Source organism: Thalassophryne amazonica, chromosome 17, assembly GCF_902500255.1.
Source record: "Thalassophryne amazonica chromosome 17, fThaAma1.1, whole genome shotgun sequence".
NCBI classification, from domain to species: Eukaryota; Metazoa; Chordata; class Actinopteri; order Batrachoidiformes; family Batrachoididae; genus Thalassophryne; species Thalassophryne amazonica.
The window spans coordinates 39320663-39338305 of NC_047119.1; the positions used below are offsets into that span (position 1 = coordinate 39320663).

A 17643-nucleotide genomic window follows, 5' to 3' on the forward strand; every position below is an offset into this window, starting at 1 on the left:
AGAAAGTGTGCAATAATTATTTAAACAAAATTAGGCAGGTGCATAAATTTGGGCACCCTTGTCATTTTATTGATTTGAATACATTTAGCACTAATTATTGGAACACAAAATTGGGTTGGTAAGCTCATTGACCCTTGACCTCCTTACACAGGTGAATCCAATCATGAGAAAGGGTATTTAAGGTGGCCATTTGCAAATGTTTCTCCTCTTTGCATCTCTTCTAATGAGTGGCAACATAAGAGCCTCTAAACAACTCTCAAATGACCTGAAAACAAGATTGTTCAACATCATGGTTTAGGAGAAGGATACAAAAAGCTACCTCTGAGATTTCAGCTGTCAGTTTCCACTGTGAGGACCATAACGAGGAAATGGAAGACCATGGGCACAGTACTAGTTAAGGCCCGAAGTGGCAGGCCAAGAAAAATCTCAGATAAGCTGAAGCGAAGGATGGTGAGAACAGTCATAGTCAACCCACAGACCTGCTCTAAAGACCTACATCATGACTTTGCTGCAGTCTCTGTGCATCATTCAATTACACAGCACACTTTGCACAAAGAGATGCTGTAATACAGAGGAAGCCTCTTCTGCATACACACCACAAACAGAGTTGTTTGAGGTATGCTAAAGCACATTTGGACAAGCCAGTTTCATTTTGGAATAAGGTGCTGTGGACTGATGAAACTAAAACTGAGTTATTTGGATATAACAAGGGGCGGTATGCATGGCTGAAAAAGAACACAGCATTCCAAGAAAAACACTTACCTACAATAAAATTTGGAGGTGGTTCCATCATGCTGTGGGGCCAGTGCAGGTATTGGGAATCTTGTTAAAGCTGATGGTCACATGGATTCCAGTCAATATCAGCAGATTCTTGAGAACAATGTTCATGAATCTGTGACAAAGTTGAAGTTGCGCCAGGGCTGTATCTTTCAACAAGACAACGACCCTAAACACTGCTCAAAATCTAGTAAGGCATTCATGCAGAGGAACAAGTACAACATTCTGGAATGGCCATCTCAGTCCCCAGACCTGAATATTATTGAAAATCTGTGGTGTCCATGCCCGGAAACCAACAACCCTGAGATGTTTTGTAAAGAAGAATGGTCCAAAATACCTTCAATCAGAATACAGACTCTCATTGGAAGCTATAGGAAGTGTTTAGAGGCTGTTATTTCTGCAAAAGGGGGATCTACTAAATATTGATGTATTTTTCCTGTTGGGGTGACCAAATTTATGCACCTGCCTAATTTTGTTTAAAGAATTATTGCACACTTTCTGTAAATCCTACAAACTTCATTTCACTTCTCAAATATTACTGCGTTTGTCTGCTATATGATATACTTAACTGAAATTACTGATCCAAACAACCAATGATTTATAAAGGAAACTCATGGAAATCACTAGGGGTGCCCAAACGTTTACGTACAACTGTACAAGTATTACCTCACAACACTGTACTGCATAAGCTGACATATTGACATGTAGGTGGTGACTTTAATAATAACACAGTTATAACAGACATGCACATATAACATCTGACTTACTTAAATTTTTTTCCGCTCTTAGCCTGTGTCCCTCCATTCCATACGATGTCTCCATCCTCATAGAAAAAGAAAATGTCTAGTTTGATGTCATCACTCAGAAAAGAAAGTTCCAGACTGTCTTCCACCTGCAGTTCAAATGATCAAAAAGAAATTAAACAGTAACTTTGAAAATGAAGCTGAACAAACTTGTGCACTGTAAAATCAGAACAAATTAAAATTGATGGACAGGGATTTTTTTTCTTTACACCCATTAACAAAACCACCCCCAGCAATAAAAATTCCACCCACCTTTCCAAACTTGTGTTTAAGCGACAGACCAGCTTGCTGCAGCGCTGTGATGATGCTGGGTCTGAAGTCCGTAATGAAAATACCGATGTCAACATCCTGACTGTATGAAATAATGCTGCACTGTCTGAACCAGCCTGCACACACACACACACACACACACATATATATTAATGGACGCTTGACAACGATAGATCACATTCAGCCATTCACACAGAGTGGCTGGCATAAAGATGGCTGCACGACTGTTCTGAGAACAGGAACTGATGCAACAACATCACAACAACCTCATCTCCAAATAACCTAAACAAAAGAAAATCCCCTTCAGACAATCAACGATTAAAAACCCAGATTTGTTTGTTATCCATTGTGATGTTCCAAGTTATAATTCTCATCTGAGTGACAAAGTCATTCCAGGGGTATCCAAGGATCCTCTGAGGAGAAAAGATCCAGTGGTTGTCTTAGGTCACTGGTTAGAGTCCAAATCTGAAAACAAAGGAAGCACGACAAGTGGAAAAATGTGGACCTAGACCTTTGTTCTCCTGCGAATATATTGGCAACCAGAGTGTTGTGTGGGCCGCTGAAGAGGAGGTACTGCTGGCCCACCACCACCAGAGGGCGCCCTGTCTGGAGTGCGGGCTCCAGGCACCAGAGGGCGCTGCCGCCTCACAGGAGCAGCCGGGTTGACAGCTGTCACTTATCACCTACAACAGCTGTCACCAATCATCTGATCAGCAGTGGTATATCAGCAGGACGACATCTCCACCTCTTTGCCGAGATATCGCTCTACCAAGGAGGTAATTTCTCAGCTGACTGTGTTTTTGATAGGAATATCTGTTGCTTGTGTGAGTTGGACAGCATATATTCTGTTTCTTTTTTAGACGAGAGGTGGAGGTGGTTTTCCCACCATACGTGTTGCTGGGTGCACACGCACCCACATCTAACTGTTTTTGTTCCTCGCCAGCAGTACCAGATCCGACAAGCGGAGGCAGTGGCCACCTGGGTGTTCGGGACTTGGCGACTCCAGTATTCCCGGGGTTCGGTGGCGGAGGAAATCGTGTGGTTCCGGTTCTGCTTTGGACAGACATCTCTTATCTTCGAGCCTGCCCACGTGACACATTTTTTGTGAATTGACTACGTGTCTATAATTGTAATTCGCCGTGTTGGTTGTGCTTCTTCACAACAGTAAAGTGTTGTTATTTGACTTCCTCCATTGTCCGTTCATTTGCGCCCCTGTTGTGGGTCCGTGTTCCTACACTTTCCCAACAGGATATCTCGGCCAACATCATGGACCCCGAGGGGCGTCAACCGGCTGTTGAACGGCCAATGGAAGAACAGGGCGCACAGGCGTCTGCAGGAGGAATGATCGGTGAGTTGCAGCGAATCCTCACCGCCTTTACGGCTCGGTTGGATCTAATGACCGAGCAGAACGTCCTCCTTAACCGCAGGGTGGAGGCTCTCGCCGCTCAGGTGGAAGCGCGCCCTCAGGGCGCTGCTGCGGCTCTCCCTCCTGTCGATCCTGTGCGCAACGTTGACATTCCACAGGTCGTTCAACGACCCCTCCCACCTTCCCCTGAAGCATACATAAGCCCTCCAGAGCCGTACGGGGGTTGTGTGGAGACGTGCGTGGACTTTCTTATGCAGTGTTCGCTCGTCTTCGCACAACGTCCCGTCATGTACGCGACTAATGCTAGCAAGATAACTTATGTTATAACTCTGCTTCGCGGTGAGGCACGCGCTTGGGCTACAGCACTCTGGGAGCAAAATTCACGGCTCCTTCAGACATATGATGGGTTTGTGAGGGAGTTCAGAACAGTGTTCGATCACCCAAATAGAGGAGAGACCGCTTCAGCCGTGCTGCTGTCAATGAGACAGGGGCGCCGGAGCGCAGCTGCTTATGCAGTCGACTTCCGCATCGCGGCGGCGAGGTCCGGCTGGAATAGCACTGCCCTCCGTGCCGCCTTCGTAAACGGACTGTCGTTGGTCCTGAAGGAGCACCTGGTGGCTAAGGAAGAACCGCGGGATTTGGACGGGCTTATTGATCTGGTTATACGATTAGACAATCGGTTAGAAGAACGCCGTCGGGAACGAGACGAAGAGCGTAGCCGGGCACGCGCCGTCCCTCTCCCTTCTGGTTCCAACCGAGCTACGCCCTCCCCACGCTCCACGACCTCTACGCTCCATGTGGCTACAGCTCCCCCTGCTGATGAAGCTATGGACACGAGCAGGGCCACATTTAGACCACCGGATAGACAGAGGAGGCTGGTCCGCGGAGCGTGCTTTGTTTGTGGCTCGATAGAGCATCAAGTGAGGGACTGCCCCGAGCGGTTAAACACCAACGTCCGCCCCTAGAAACTGGGCTAGGGGTGGGCCAAGACATTCACGTGGGACACACCCATATTGCCACACGACTCCCGGTTACAATCCTTTATGAGGATTTAACCCTTCAGGCCCCAGCACTGGTGGACACGGGCTCTGAAGGGAATTTGCTAGACAGCAAATGGGCCAGGGAGGCAGGGCTCCCTCTGGTGGCACTTACTTCACCTGTGCAAGTACGGGCACTAGATGGCTCCCTACTCCCTTTAATCACACATAAGACACCTCCAGTAACTCTGGTGGTGTCAGGGAACCACCGGGAGGAGATCAAGTTTTTTGTGACTCCTGCCACCTCCTGCGTGATTCTAGGGTTCCCCTGGATGTTAAAACACAATCCCCAGATCGACTGGCCGTCTGGGGTAGTGGTTCAGTGGAGCGAGACCTGCCATCGGGTATGTTTAGGTTCCTCGGTTCCTCCCGGTTCCCAGGCTAAGGAGGAGGGCAGAGTCCCGCCCAATCTCGGGACAGTGCCGGTGGAGTACCACGACCTTGTGGACGTGTTCAGCAAGGATCTGGCGCTCACCCTTCCCCCGCACCGCCCGTACGATTGTGACATTGATTTGGTTCCAGGCGTTGGGTTCCCGTCCAGCAGGCTGTACAACCTCTCACGACCTGAGCGCGAATCAATGGAGACCTACATCCGGGACTCTCTAGCTGCCGGGTTGATCCGGAATTCCACCTCCCCGATGGGTGCAGGTTTCTTTTTTGTGGGGAAAAAGGATGGCGGACTACGTCCATGCATTGATTACAGGGGGCTGAACGAAATCACGGTTCGTAACCGATACCCATTGCCCTTGTTGGATTCAGTGTTCACGCCCCTGCATGGAGCCCAAATGTTCACTAAGCTGGATCTTAGAAATGCGTATCACCTGGTTCGGATCCGGAAGGGAGATGAGTGGAAGACGGCATTTAATACCCCCTTAGGTCATTTTGAGTACCTGGTCATGCCGTTCGGTCTTACAAACGCCCCCGCGACGTTCCAAGCATTGGTTAATGATGTCTTGCGGGATTTCCTGCACCGATTCGTCTTCGTATATCTGGACGATATACTCATCTTTTCTCCGGATCCTGAGACTCATGTCCGGCATGTACGTCAGGTCCTGCAGCGGTTGTTGGAGAACCGGCTGTTTGTGAAGGGCGAGAAGTGCGAGTTCCACCGCACTTCTTTGTCCTTCCTGGGGTTTATCATCTCCCCTAACTCCGTCGCTCCTGATCCGGCCAAGGTCGCGGCGGTGAGAGACTGGCCCCAACCCACCAGCCGTAGGAAGCTGCAACAGTTCCTCGGCTTTGCTAATTTCTACAGGAGGTTCATTAAGGGCTACAGTCAGGTAGTTAGCCCCCTGACAGCCCTGACCTCACCAAAAGTCCCCTTCACCTGGTCGGATCGTTGCGATGCCGCGTTCAAGGAGTTGAAACGGCGCTTCTCGTCTGCACCCGTTCTGGTGCAGGCCGATCCTAGTCGCCAGTTAGTGGTTGAAGTGGACGCCTCGGACTCAGGGATAGGAGCCGTGCTTTGCCAGAGCGGGAAGACCGATAAGGTCCTTCACCCGTGTGCCTATTTTTCCCGCAGGTTGACCCCGGCCGAACGGAACTATGACGTCGGCAATCGAGAACTCCTTGCGGTGAAAGAGGCTCTTGAAGAGTGGAGACATCTGTTGGAGGGAACGTCCGTGCCATTCACGGTTTTCACTGACCACCGGAACCTGGAGTATATCAGGACCGCCAAGCGGCTGAACCCCAGGCAAGCCCGCTGGTCACTGTTCTTCGGCCGTTTTGACTTCCGGATCACCTACCGTCCCGGGACCAAAAACCAAAGATCGGATGCCTTGTCCCGGGTACATGAAGATGAAGTCAAAGCGGAGTTGTCGGATCCACCAGAACCCATCATCCCGGAGTCCACTATTGTGGCCACCCTCACCTGGGACGTAGAGAGAACCGTCCGGGAGGCCCTGGCACGAAGCCCGGACCCCGGAACTGGGCCGAAGAACAGACTCTACGTCCCACCAGAGGCAAGGGCTGCAGTCCTGGACTTCTGTCACGGCTCCAAGCTCTCCTGTCATCCAGGGGTGCGAAGAACCGTGGCAGTTGTCCGGCAGCGCTTCTGGTGGGCGTCCCTAGAGGCCGATGTCCGGGATTATATCCAGGCCTGCACCACCTGCGCCAGGGGCAAGGCGGATCATCGCAGGGCTTCGGGACTGCTCCAGCCGCTACCCGTACCTCATCGCCCCTGGTCCCACATCGGCCTGAATTTTGTCACGGGCCTCCCACCGTCCCAGGGCAACACCACCATCCTCACGATAGTGGACCGATTCTCCAAGGCGGCCCACTTCGTGGCCCTCCCGAAGCTCCCGACTGCCCAGGAGACAGCGGACCTCCTGGTCCACCACGTCGTCCGGCTGCATGGGATTCCAACAGACATCGTCTCCGATCGCGGTCCCCAGTTCTCCTCGCAAGTCTGGAGGAGCTTCTGCCAGGAACTGAGGGCCACGGTGAGTCTCTCGTCCGGGTATCATCCTCAGACCAACGGGCAAGCAGAACGGGTAAATCAGGAGGTGGAACAGGCCTTGCGCTGCATGACGGCCGCGCACCCAGCGGCCTGGAGTACCCATTTGGCCTGGATCGAGTATGCCCATAACAGCCAGGTGTCTTCAGCCACCGGCCTCTCCCCTTTTGAGGTGTCTGGGGTATCAGCCCCCGTTGTTTCCGGTGGTTGAGGGAGAGGTCGGTGTGCCCTCAGTCCAGGCCCACCTGCGGAAGTGCCGTCGGTTGTGGCGCGCCGCCCGTTCTGCTTTGCTAAAGGCCCGGACGAGCGCAAAAGCCCATGCAGACCGTCGGCAGATCCCGGCCCCTGCGTATCGGCCAGGGCAGGAGGAGTGGTTGTCCACAAAGGACATTCCCCTCAAAGTGGACTCCCCCAAACTACAGGACCGTTACATCGGCCCCTTCAAAATCCTTAAGGTCATCAGTCCAGCCGCAGTGAGGCTTCAGCTTCCGGCCTCACTGCGGATCCATCCTGTTTTCCATGTGTCCCGGATAAAGCCGCATCACACCTCATCCCTCTGTGCTCCGGGTCCGGCACCGCCTCCTGCCCGGATCATCGATGGCGAGCCGGCTTGGACTGTGCGCCGGCTCTTGGATGTCCGTAGGATGGGCCGGGGCTTCCAGTATTTGGTGGACTGGGAGGGGTACGGACCCGAAGAACGCTCCTGGGTGAAGAGGAGCTTCATCCTGGACCCGGCCCTCCTGGCCGATTTCTACCGCCGCCACCCGGACAAGCCTGGTCGGGCGCCAGGAGGCGCCCGTTGAGGGGGGGGGTCCTGTTGTGTGGGCCGCTGAAGAGGAGGTACTGCTGGCCCACCACCAGCAGAGGGCGCCCTGTCTGGAGTGCGGGCTCCAGGCACCAGAGGGCACTGCCGCCTCAAAGGAGCAGCCGGGGTGACAGCTGTCACTTATCACCTACAACAGCTGTCACCAATCATCTGATCAGCAGTGTTATATCAGCAGGACGACATCTCCACCTCTTTGCCGAGATATCGCTCTACCAAGGAGGTAATTTCTCAGCTGACTGTGTTTTTGATAGGAATATCTGTTGCTTGTGTGAGTTGGACAGCATATATTCTGTTTCTTTTTTCGACGAGAGGTGGAGGTGGTTTTCCCACCATACGTGTTGCTGGGTGCACACGCACCCACATCTAACTGTTTTTGTTCCTCGCCAGCAGTACCAGATCCGACAAGCGGAGGCAATGGCCACCTGGGTGTTCGGGACTTGGCGGCTCCAGTATTCCCGGGGTTCGGTGGCGGAGGAAATCGTGTGGTTCCGGTTCTGCTTTGGACGGACGTCTCTTATCTTCGAGCCTGCCCACGTGACACATTTTTTGTGAATTGACTACGCGTCTATAATTGTAATTCGCCGTGTTGGTTGTGCTTCTTCACAACAGTAAAGTGTTGTTATTTGACTTCCTCCATTGTCCGTTCATTTGCGCCCCTGTTGTGGGTCCGTGTTCCTACACTTTCACAACACAGAGTCTGCTGGGATAAGTGAACCTCTCATTCAAAGTCTGGATCTTAATTTTGATGCAGGAGAAACACAACCCTAGGCCTTGTCCACATGGAAACAGAACTTTCCCTAAACAATGAGTTTGTCATTTTCAAAAAGTGTCATGTAAACATGGCACTGTCCATTTCCAGAGATATCTCTGTCCACACAAAGCTGCTGAAAATGCTGTAGTACATATGCCAAGCCTGTATGTGGCACTGCAATGCTTACACAAAAAAAATGAAGAAGAAGACATGGAGCATGCGCATAACTGGTGTAAGGAGCTAATAAACGTAGCAGCAGAAGTGAGAACTTTACAAAGCACACTGAGTGAACATAAAGTCCTTTAATATGACTTGAGTCCTTTCAATCAGATTCATCATCACAGCCTGACAAAAACTGCTATCTATGAGACAGGGTTGTTTTGGAAGACAGTCTAGCAATACTTTAATCCCTTATTGTGGAAACGTGTGAATACATGCAGCCTTTTTCAAGAAGTCGCTCGATGTTTGTCTGCTCCAGGTGTGTGTCCTAGCCTGAGCTGAATGATGCTGGCACTTTGTCCTGCCTCCAACAACAAGAAAAAAAAAACATTTTAAAAGCTGGAAGTATTTTCTGCAATTATTTTTTTTTTTTTAGTCTCAGTGGTCCCAGCGTTCACCACATTCATCCTTAATCTCTTCAGCATTATGCTCGCAATGAAAATAAATCCCATTAAGGATCCACAAGACAAAAAAAAAAAAAAAGTTAAATTACTTTCTTAAAAACAACACCATGTCATAAATTATGAGCGACGGAGGATACTGGTGCTATGGCATAATCATTTCAGAAAAATTACGTATGGCTTGCCCACACAAAAACACAAATCCAGCATTTTCAGATTTATTGGCCACCGAAGACACAGGGTTCATGTGGACAAATTGGCAATATGATACAGACGCCAAAACCCATTTCTGTGTGGACGAGGCCCTAGACACTTCAATTCTTCACTCCGCTTCTCAAGTGCTGCAATCAGAGTATCCACTGATTCCCCAAACATCACAGCAACTGCCATGAAGTTGGGCAACTACATTTTGTCTCATTGAAATGTTGGCTTTACGTTTATCTTTTCTTTGTGTCTTCCTGATATTTCGGCTCCATTACTGTTAAGTCCAACATTGAATTATTGTCACTATGGTGTAAAGTTAGCATGTTACCCAGGCAGGTGCCACTGCTGAGCCAGAATGGAACGTTGACCTGAGCAAGAGTTTGAGCCGTCAAATGCAGAAGTGACTTTGCTTTCCGCCGAAAATCCAGCATCGCCGGAGACGAGTCATCAGGGTAGAGCTGCATTGATGAAAAATGGAGAGAATAAGATAGAAAGATGTGTGAAACATTTGGGTCGTCTGGAGCTCAAATGGTCCATTTGGTCAGTGGATCAGACTCTTATTGCTCCTATCTGCATGTCAAAATGCCCCTGTACTGAACGTGAAAACCTTCCATATTTTAACACAAAAGCAATGAAATAAACTTCCCCCCATCACGAGATACTCTGTGTGATCGTTCATGCTGAGAACAATCATTAATGCCCAATAAATAGGTTAAAATTTTTATTTTCCACCTACAGACTGGTAAAAGAAACGGAAAGAATAGGAAGACTGAAATGATCTTTAATTCATGAATGTAAAAATCATGAAAGTCGTTTTGGTGTTTCTTTCAGTTGTATATGCTTTTACATTTGTGTGTGTGGAAGTTTGACGACAGTTCTCAGAATCATTCACTTTAGCCAGTAATAAAAAAAACAAAACAAATAAAAAACAAACAAAAAAAAAACCAACTCTCTATGCCCCAGTTTTCCATAACGACAATACATTGTACACACACACACACACACTAATATATATATACATATATATATATATATATATATATATATATACATAGTGTGTGTACACACATACATATATACACACACACACACATATACGGTGCAACTGGAAAGTATTCACAGCGCTTCACTTTTTCCACATTTTTAGTTACAGCCTTATTCCAGAATGGAATAAGTTCATTTTTTTCCCCTCAAAATTCTACTCACAACACCCCATAATAACAACATGATTTTTTTTTTAAATTTTGCTAATTTATTAAAAATAAAAATAAAAAACTAAGAAATCATATGTACACAAGTATTCACAGCCTTTGCTGAATTCGCTGTTTCGCAGTTGTGAGTCTTGCGCTGTCCATGACTTAAACAAGATGTTGGTTTCAGCAAAGTTCTGGTTTAGAGCACAATATAAACACACCTTGCAAAGTATGGACAACAAGACAACATCGGGGTACAGTAAAAGTTCATCACAGGTGCTACACCTCTTATTGATACCCCTCTCAACTTGGGAGAATGTGCCATCATCATAATCGTTCTTGAACTCGCTAAATCAATGCTATCCACATCCTTGTTAGCCACTGTTTACATGGCTTTGAATTGCTGGAACTTTGCTGGTGCCGCGGCGCATTCTAGGAAGTGCAGGGGGCCGCCAAGGGGATTATGGGAAATGTTAAAGCAGGGAATACTTTGTTGATGCAACTTTGGCAGCAATTACAGCCTCAAATCTTCTTGAATATGATGCACCTATCTTTGGGCAGTTTGCTCATTCCTCTTTGCAGCACCTCTCAAACTCCATTAGGTTGGGTGGGGAGCGTCGGTGCACAGCCATTTTCAGATCTCTATAGAGATGTTCAGTCAGATTCAGGTCTAGGCTCTGGCTGGGCCACTCAAGGACATTCAGAGTTGTGCTGAAGCCACTCCTTTGATATTTTGGCTGTGTGCTTAGGGTCACTGTCCTGCTAAAGGATGAACCGTCGCCCCAGTCTGAGGTCAAGAGCGCTCTGGAGCAGGATTTTATCCAGGACACCTCTGTACATTGCTGCATTCATCTTTCCCTCAATCCTGACTAGTCTCGCAGTTCCTGCCGCTGAAAAACATCCCTACAGCATGATGCTGCCACCACCATGCTTAACTGTAGGGATGGTGCCTGGTTTCCTCCAAACATGACACCTGGCATTCATGCCCAAGAGTTCAATCTACGTCTCATCAGACCAGGGAATTTTGTATGTCATCGTCAGAGTCTTTCAGGTTCCTTTTGGCAAACTCAAGGTGGGCTGTCATGTGCTGTTTATTAAGGAGTGGCTTCTGTCTGGCCACTCCTTAGTAAAGAAATGGTCTGATTGGTGGATTGCTGTATGGTTGTCCTTCTGGAAGGTTCTGCTCTTTCCACAGAAGAATGCTGGAGCTCTGATAGAGTGACCATCAGGTTCTCGGACACTCCCTGACTAAGGCCCTTCTCCCTTCTCTTGCTGAGTTTAGAGGACTGGCCAGGTCTAGGAAGAGTCCTGGTGGATCTGAACATTTTCTATTTATGGATGGTGGAGGCCATGTGCTCATTGCACATTGCAAAGCAGCAGAAAGATTTCTGTACCCTTCAACAGATTTGTGCCCCGAGACTGGATTGTCTCTGAGGTCTACAAACAATTCCTTTGAATTCATGCTTAGTTTATGCTCTGACATGCACAGTCAACTGTGGGACCTTATATGTAGACAGGTGTGTGTCTTTCCAAATCATGTGCAATCAACTGAATTTACCCCAGGTGGACTCCGATTAAGCTGTAAAAAAAAAAAAAAAAAAAAAAACATCTCAAGGTAGTGGACACAAGATGCACCTGAGCTCAATTTTGAGCTTCATGAGAAAGACTGTGAATACTTATGTACATGTGGTTTCTTACATTTTATTGTTTTAAATAAATTTACAAAAATCTAAAAAAAAAATTCCCCACACTGTCATATTATGTGTAGGCTTTTGAGGGGAAAAATTAATTTCATCCATTTTGGAATAGTGCTGTGAATACTTTCCGGATACACGGTACGTACATATATACATGTGTGCGTGTATGTGTGTGAAAAGAAAAAAAAAAATCTAACCTGCAGGAAGTTGCGAGCATCACGATAGTTACAGTCCAGGAAACGAGAATGCTGCTGCGCCACCAGAAATCGGGAAACATTGCGTGGGATTTGAACATCAAGACCATCCACTATGGTCAGCACCAGTTCTGGTCTGTGAGGTCAGGACACAAATATATATATAGGTATTATAATAGAAACACCATCATTGTAACAGTTACACTAAAAATTAAACCTAAAATCGCCACACAATGACAAAGAGAAAAGCAACTTTATTCATGCAATTTCAGTACCTTTCAGAAATAAGTTACACAAAGAGTTAAAAGGACATTCAGAGTCCTTTGAAAGCATTGGAACACGACCAACAAGACAATATTTAGTTTGAGGGCAAAAGATGAATATAAGACTGTTTAGAATGCCAGCACTTGAGTACAGTTACTACATATGCAATTGCTGCATGTTGCAGGGGCACTGCTTGTGACTTCTTCCCAGTGAATTCCCAGTGGTGCTCCTCAGGAATGTGTTCCGGCTCCTACACTGATTATGTTTGAACGGACTGGGTGTTGGGCCAGATTGTGGAAACCAGAAGCTTATGTGGCTTTACCAGAGAGGCTGACTTTGCAGAGGATGATGTGATCTTTTTGTTATCAATGGATTGTGGCACTTGTGAAACTAAGTAAGGAATCAGAGCACCCATGATTTCAATTACTTTCTGGACTTTTCCATCAGAAGTGTATCCATATGTGGTGAAATTGTTGAACTTGTAGAGGCATTCACTGATCTCAGCAGTGATGTTCATGTCGCTGGGTCATGTGCCTTTGAGTTTCAGAGACACATGGGAAGATCTTATGGAGTCATGAGGTCAAAGGCGTTTGGTAATGCTGACATCTTTGCAGGAGAACAAAGGTCCAAGTCTTTAGCATCCTGGTGCTTCCTGTCTTACTGTACAGTTGTCAAACTTGGACTCTAACCAGTGACGTAAGGTGACAACTGGATGTCTTTGGAAGCAGGTCTCTTTGGAGAATCCTTGAGTACCACTGAAATGACTATGTACGTCACATGAACGGTTACCTTGTGAGACTCAGATGAGGAGAGTCACTGACACTATGTGGGAACATCAGCTTTGATATTTTGTCCACATCATGGTGTGTTTCTCTGGACATGATCCAGCACACAGGTGCCTCAGTGTTGAGGACCCAAGCAGATGAAGAAGGCTAAGGACACAATCATATTTCACCTGGCTACAGGAGACACATATTTAATTTGGAGAGGTTGGGATGGACTGGTTGTCTGCCTGGTTAGTTGCCATCAGAGACATGAAGTAGAAGTAGGCCCAGTATAGGCCCTGAGGCCTGTTCGTGCATATGCTTTGATTTTGTAGCGTGAAGTGGATGAAAGTCTGTGACCCTCCCGAACCCTATCCCCTGGGATGGGAAACATGTCCAATGCAGGTTACTTCCCCAGCTAAGGCAGGTACCCATTTACTGCTGGGTGGACTGAGACAAATGTAGTTTAAGTGGCTTCTCCAAAGACACAGACAGATAGCACGAAGGGGAGTCAAACCTAGGTCTACATATTGGCAGGTAAGCTCCTTATCCACTGAGCTACCTGCTTTTCAGGACAGAAGGCAGTTCTGAAATGTGGAGGATGTACAGACACATGGCACCAACGCATGTTCCAAGAAGCGTGACCAGGATCAAAGATGAATGCCCAAGAGCAAAGATCAGTGATCAAACTCAAAGGCCAGTATCAAAGTTCAACAATCAGGGCAATCAGGGTCAAAGGCTGGTAATCAGGTTCAAAGGCGAAGATCAAAGATCACTATCAACAACAGTGATTCGTAAGAAAAATCACAGATCACAAATCAAGACCCAAGAATGTCAGAGAGGAGAACAAATAAATAACCCTCTCAAAAAAAAGTAAAAAAAAAAAAAAGGAAAATGTTAGCAGCAAGTAAACAGAAGACTGTTTGTCCTAGAAAGATGTATGTACAACCCCTGGCAAAAATTATGTCTCTGAGGCATGGACTTAATGAGTGACAAACAGTACTCTTCATCAATCTGGCTCCAACTTTCTCTGATTGCTGTTGCCAGATCAGCTTTGCAGGTTGGAGCCTTGTCATGGACCATTTTCTTCAACTTCCACGAAAGATTTTCAATTGGATTAAGATCCGGACTATTTGCAGGCCATGACACTGACCCTATGTGTCTTTTTGCAAGGAATGTTTTCACAGTTTTTGCTCTATGGCAAGATGCATTATCATCTTGAAAAATGATTTCATCATCCTCAAACATCCTTTCAATTGATGGGATAAGAAAAGTGTCCAAAATATCAACGTAAACTTGTGCATCTATTGATGATGTAATGACAGCCATCTCCCCAGTGCCTTCACCTGACATGCAGCCCCATATCATCAATGACTGTGGAAATTGACATGTTCTCTTCAGGCAGTCATCTTTATAAATCTCATTGGAACAGCCCCAAACAAAAGTTCCAGCATTATCACCTTGCCCAATGCAGATTCGAGATTCATCACTGAATATGACTTTCATCCAGTCATCCACAGTCCACGATTGCTTTTACTTAGCCCATTGTAACCTTGTGTTTTTCTGTTTAGGTGTTAATGATGGCTTTCGTTTAGCTTTTCTGTATGTAAATCCCATTTCCTTTAGGCGGTTTCTTACAGTTCGGTCACAGACGTTGACTCCAGTTTCTTCCCATTCGTTCCTCATTTGTTTTGCATTTTCGATTTTTGAGACATATTGCTTTAAGTTTTCTGTCTTGACGCTTTGATGTCTTCCTTGGTCTACCAGTATGTTTGCCTTTAACAACCTTCCCATGTTGTTTGTATTTGGTCCAGAGTTTAGACACAGCTGACTGTGAACAACCAACATCTTTTGCAACACTGCGTGATGATTTACCCTCTTAAGAGTTTGATAATCTTCTCCTTTGTTTCAATTGACATCTCTCGTGTTGGAGCCATGATTCATGTCAGTCCACTTGGTGCAACAGCTCTCCAAGATGTGATCACTCCTTTTTAGATGCAGACTAACGAGCAGATCTGATTTGATGCAGGTGTTAGTTTTGGGGATGAAAATTTACAGGGTGATTCCATAAATTATTCCTCAGAATTGAGTGAGTCCATATTTTTTTCCCTCTGCTTGGTCTAAAAAAAAAAGTAACCGTTACTGACTACCACAATTTTTTTTCTTGATTTCTTATAGTGTTTGTTAAAGCCAGAAAGTTGCCATTTGAAATGACTTTAGTTTTGTGTCATGTCTGTGATCTGCCTTTTTTTCTACAAAATTAAACAACTGAATGAACATCCTCCGAGGCCGGTGATTCCATAATTTTTGCCAGGGGTTGTATTTTCTGAGTCCCTTTCTAACATAAATGAATTCATTAATTTTCTTTCCTGTTTATAACATGTAAGCATCACAGGAGGCTGGAGCCTATGCCAGCACTCATAGGGTGAGAGGTGGGTACACCCTGGACAGCTCGCGAGTCCATCACAGGACTGGCACATACAGACAGACAAACACATACACCCTCTCAATCACACCAATGTTAATTTTAGAGTCACCGATTCACCTAACCTGCATGTCTTTGGAAGTGGAAGAAACCCGGGGCAGCCAGAGGGAACCCAACCGAACACAGGGAGAACATACAAACTCTACATAAAAAGGACCAGGCAGGAAGAGAACCTGGGGATTTCTCACTGAGGCAACAGTTCTAACCACTAAGACACCGTTCTGACCATTAATTTAAATGCCACAATGTATAGTTTGGCAGCTAATTTTCATGAAAATTCAGTAAGGTATATCTTATATATTATATTCCAATTCTAAGGTGGAACTATGCTAGTATATAAAGGTATATGTAAATATCTAAAAAGGAAGAGTAAAATAGGAGAGTAGAAAAGAGTACATTAGAGCCACTTAGGTGCCTGGTCTTGAGAACCAGGTATGGTACAACCCCAATTCCAATGAAGTTGGGATGTTGCGTGAAATGTAAAATGATTTGCAAATCCTCTTCAACCTATATTCAATTGAACACACCACAAAGACAAGATATTTAATGTTCAAACCGATAAACTTTTTGTTTTTGTGCAAATATTTGTTCATTTTGAAATGGATGCCTGCAACACATTTCAAAAAAGCTGGGACAGGGGCAACAAAAGACTGGGAAAGTTGATGAATGCTCAAAGAACACTTGTTTGGAACATTCCACAGGTGAACAAGTTAATTGGAAATGGGTAAGTGTCATGATTGGCACTGTTGTCGTGCGTTACCTGTGCTGCTCCACAGCCTGTTCAGTGGATTTTTATTTTATTTTTTGGCGCTGTTGTCGTGCGTTGCCTGTGCTGCTCCACAGCCTGTCCAGTGGATTTTTATTTTATTTTTAGCACTGTTGTCGTGTGTTACCTGTGCTGCTCCACAGCCTGTTCAGTGGATTTTTATTTTATTTTTTAGCACTGTTGTCGTGCGTTACCTGTGCTGTTCCACAGCCTGTCCAGTGGATTTTTATTTTATTTTTTACCACTGTTGTCGTGTGTTACCTGTGCTGCTCCACAGCCTGTCCAGTGGATTTTGATTTTTATTTTATTTTTTAGCACTGTTGTCGTGCTGCTCCACAGCCTGCCTAGTGGATTTTTATTTTATTTTAGCACTGTTGTCGTGCGTTACCTGTGCTGCTCCACAGCCTGTCCAGTGGATTTTTATTTTATTATTTTATTTTTTTTTTTTTTAGCACTGTTGTCGTGCGTTACCTGTGCTGCTCCACAGCCTGTCCAGTGGATTTTTATTTTATTTTTTACCACTGTTGTCGTGTGTTACCTGTGCTGCTCCACAGCCTGTTCAGTGGATTTTTGTTTTATTTTTAGCACTGTTGTCGTGTGTTACCTGTGCTGCTCCACAGCCTGTTCAGTGGATTTTTATTTTATTTTTTAGGACTGTTGTCGTGCGTTACCTGTGCTGTTCCACAGCCTGTCCAGTGGATTTTTATTTTATTTTTTACCACTGTTGTCGTGTGTTACCTGTGCTGCTCCACAGCCTGTCCAGTGGATTTTGATTTTGATTTTATTTTTTAGCACTGTTGTCGTGCTGCTCCACAGCCTGCCTAGTGGATTTTTATTTTATTTTAGCACTGTTGTCGTGCGTTACCTGTGCTGCTCCACAGCCTGTCCAGTGGATTTTTATTTTATTTTTTTAGCACTGTTGTCGTGTGTTACCTGTGCTGCTCCACAGCCTGTCCAGTGGATTTTTATTTTATTTTTTAGCACTGTTGTCGTGCGTTACCTGTGCTGTTCCACAGACTGTCCAGTGGATTTTTATTTTATTTTTTACCACTGTTGTCGTGTGTTACCTGTGCTGCTCCACAGCCTGTTCAGTGGATTTTTGTTTTGTTTTTTGGCACTGTTGTCGTGTGTTACCTGTGCTGCTCCACAGCCTGTCTAGTGGATTTTTATT

The 17643-nt window shown here is 46.1% G+C and overlaps 1 protein-coding gene across 1 annotated transcript in view; it reads right to left on the reverse strand.

Annotated features, from left to right (window-relative positions):
* The window catches only part of fktn (fukutin), a 45758-nt gene that overhangs the window by 6243 nt on the left and 21872 nt on the right, over positions 1-17643 (reverse strand). The window contains exons 6-9 of the mRNA XM_034191753.1: positions 12197-12329; positions 9438-9567; positions 1833-1966; positions 1545-1669 (exon numbers count right to left, since the gene is read on the reverse strand). Of these exons, the coding sequence (XP_034047644.1) occupies positions 1545-1669; positions 1833-1966; positions 9438-9567; positions 12197-12329 (522 nt within the window). The remainder of the gene's footprint in view (positions 1-1544; positions 1670-1832; positions 1967-9437; positions 9568-12196; positions 12330-17643) is intronic.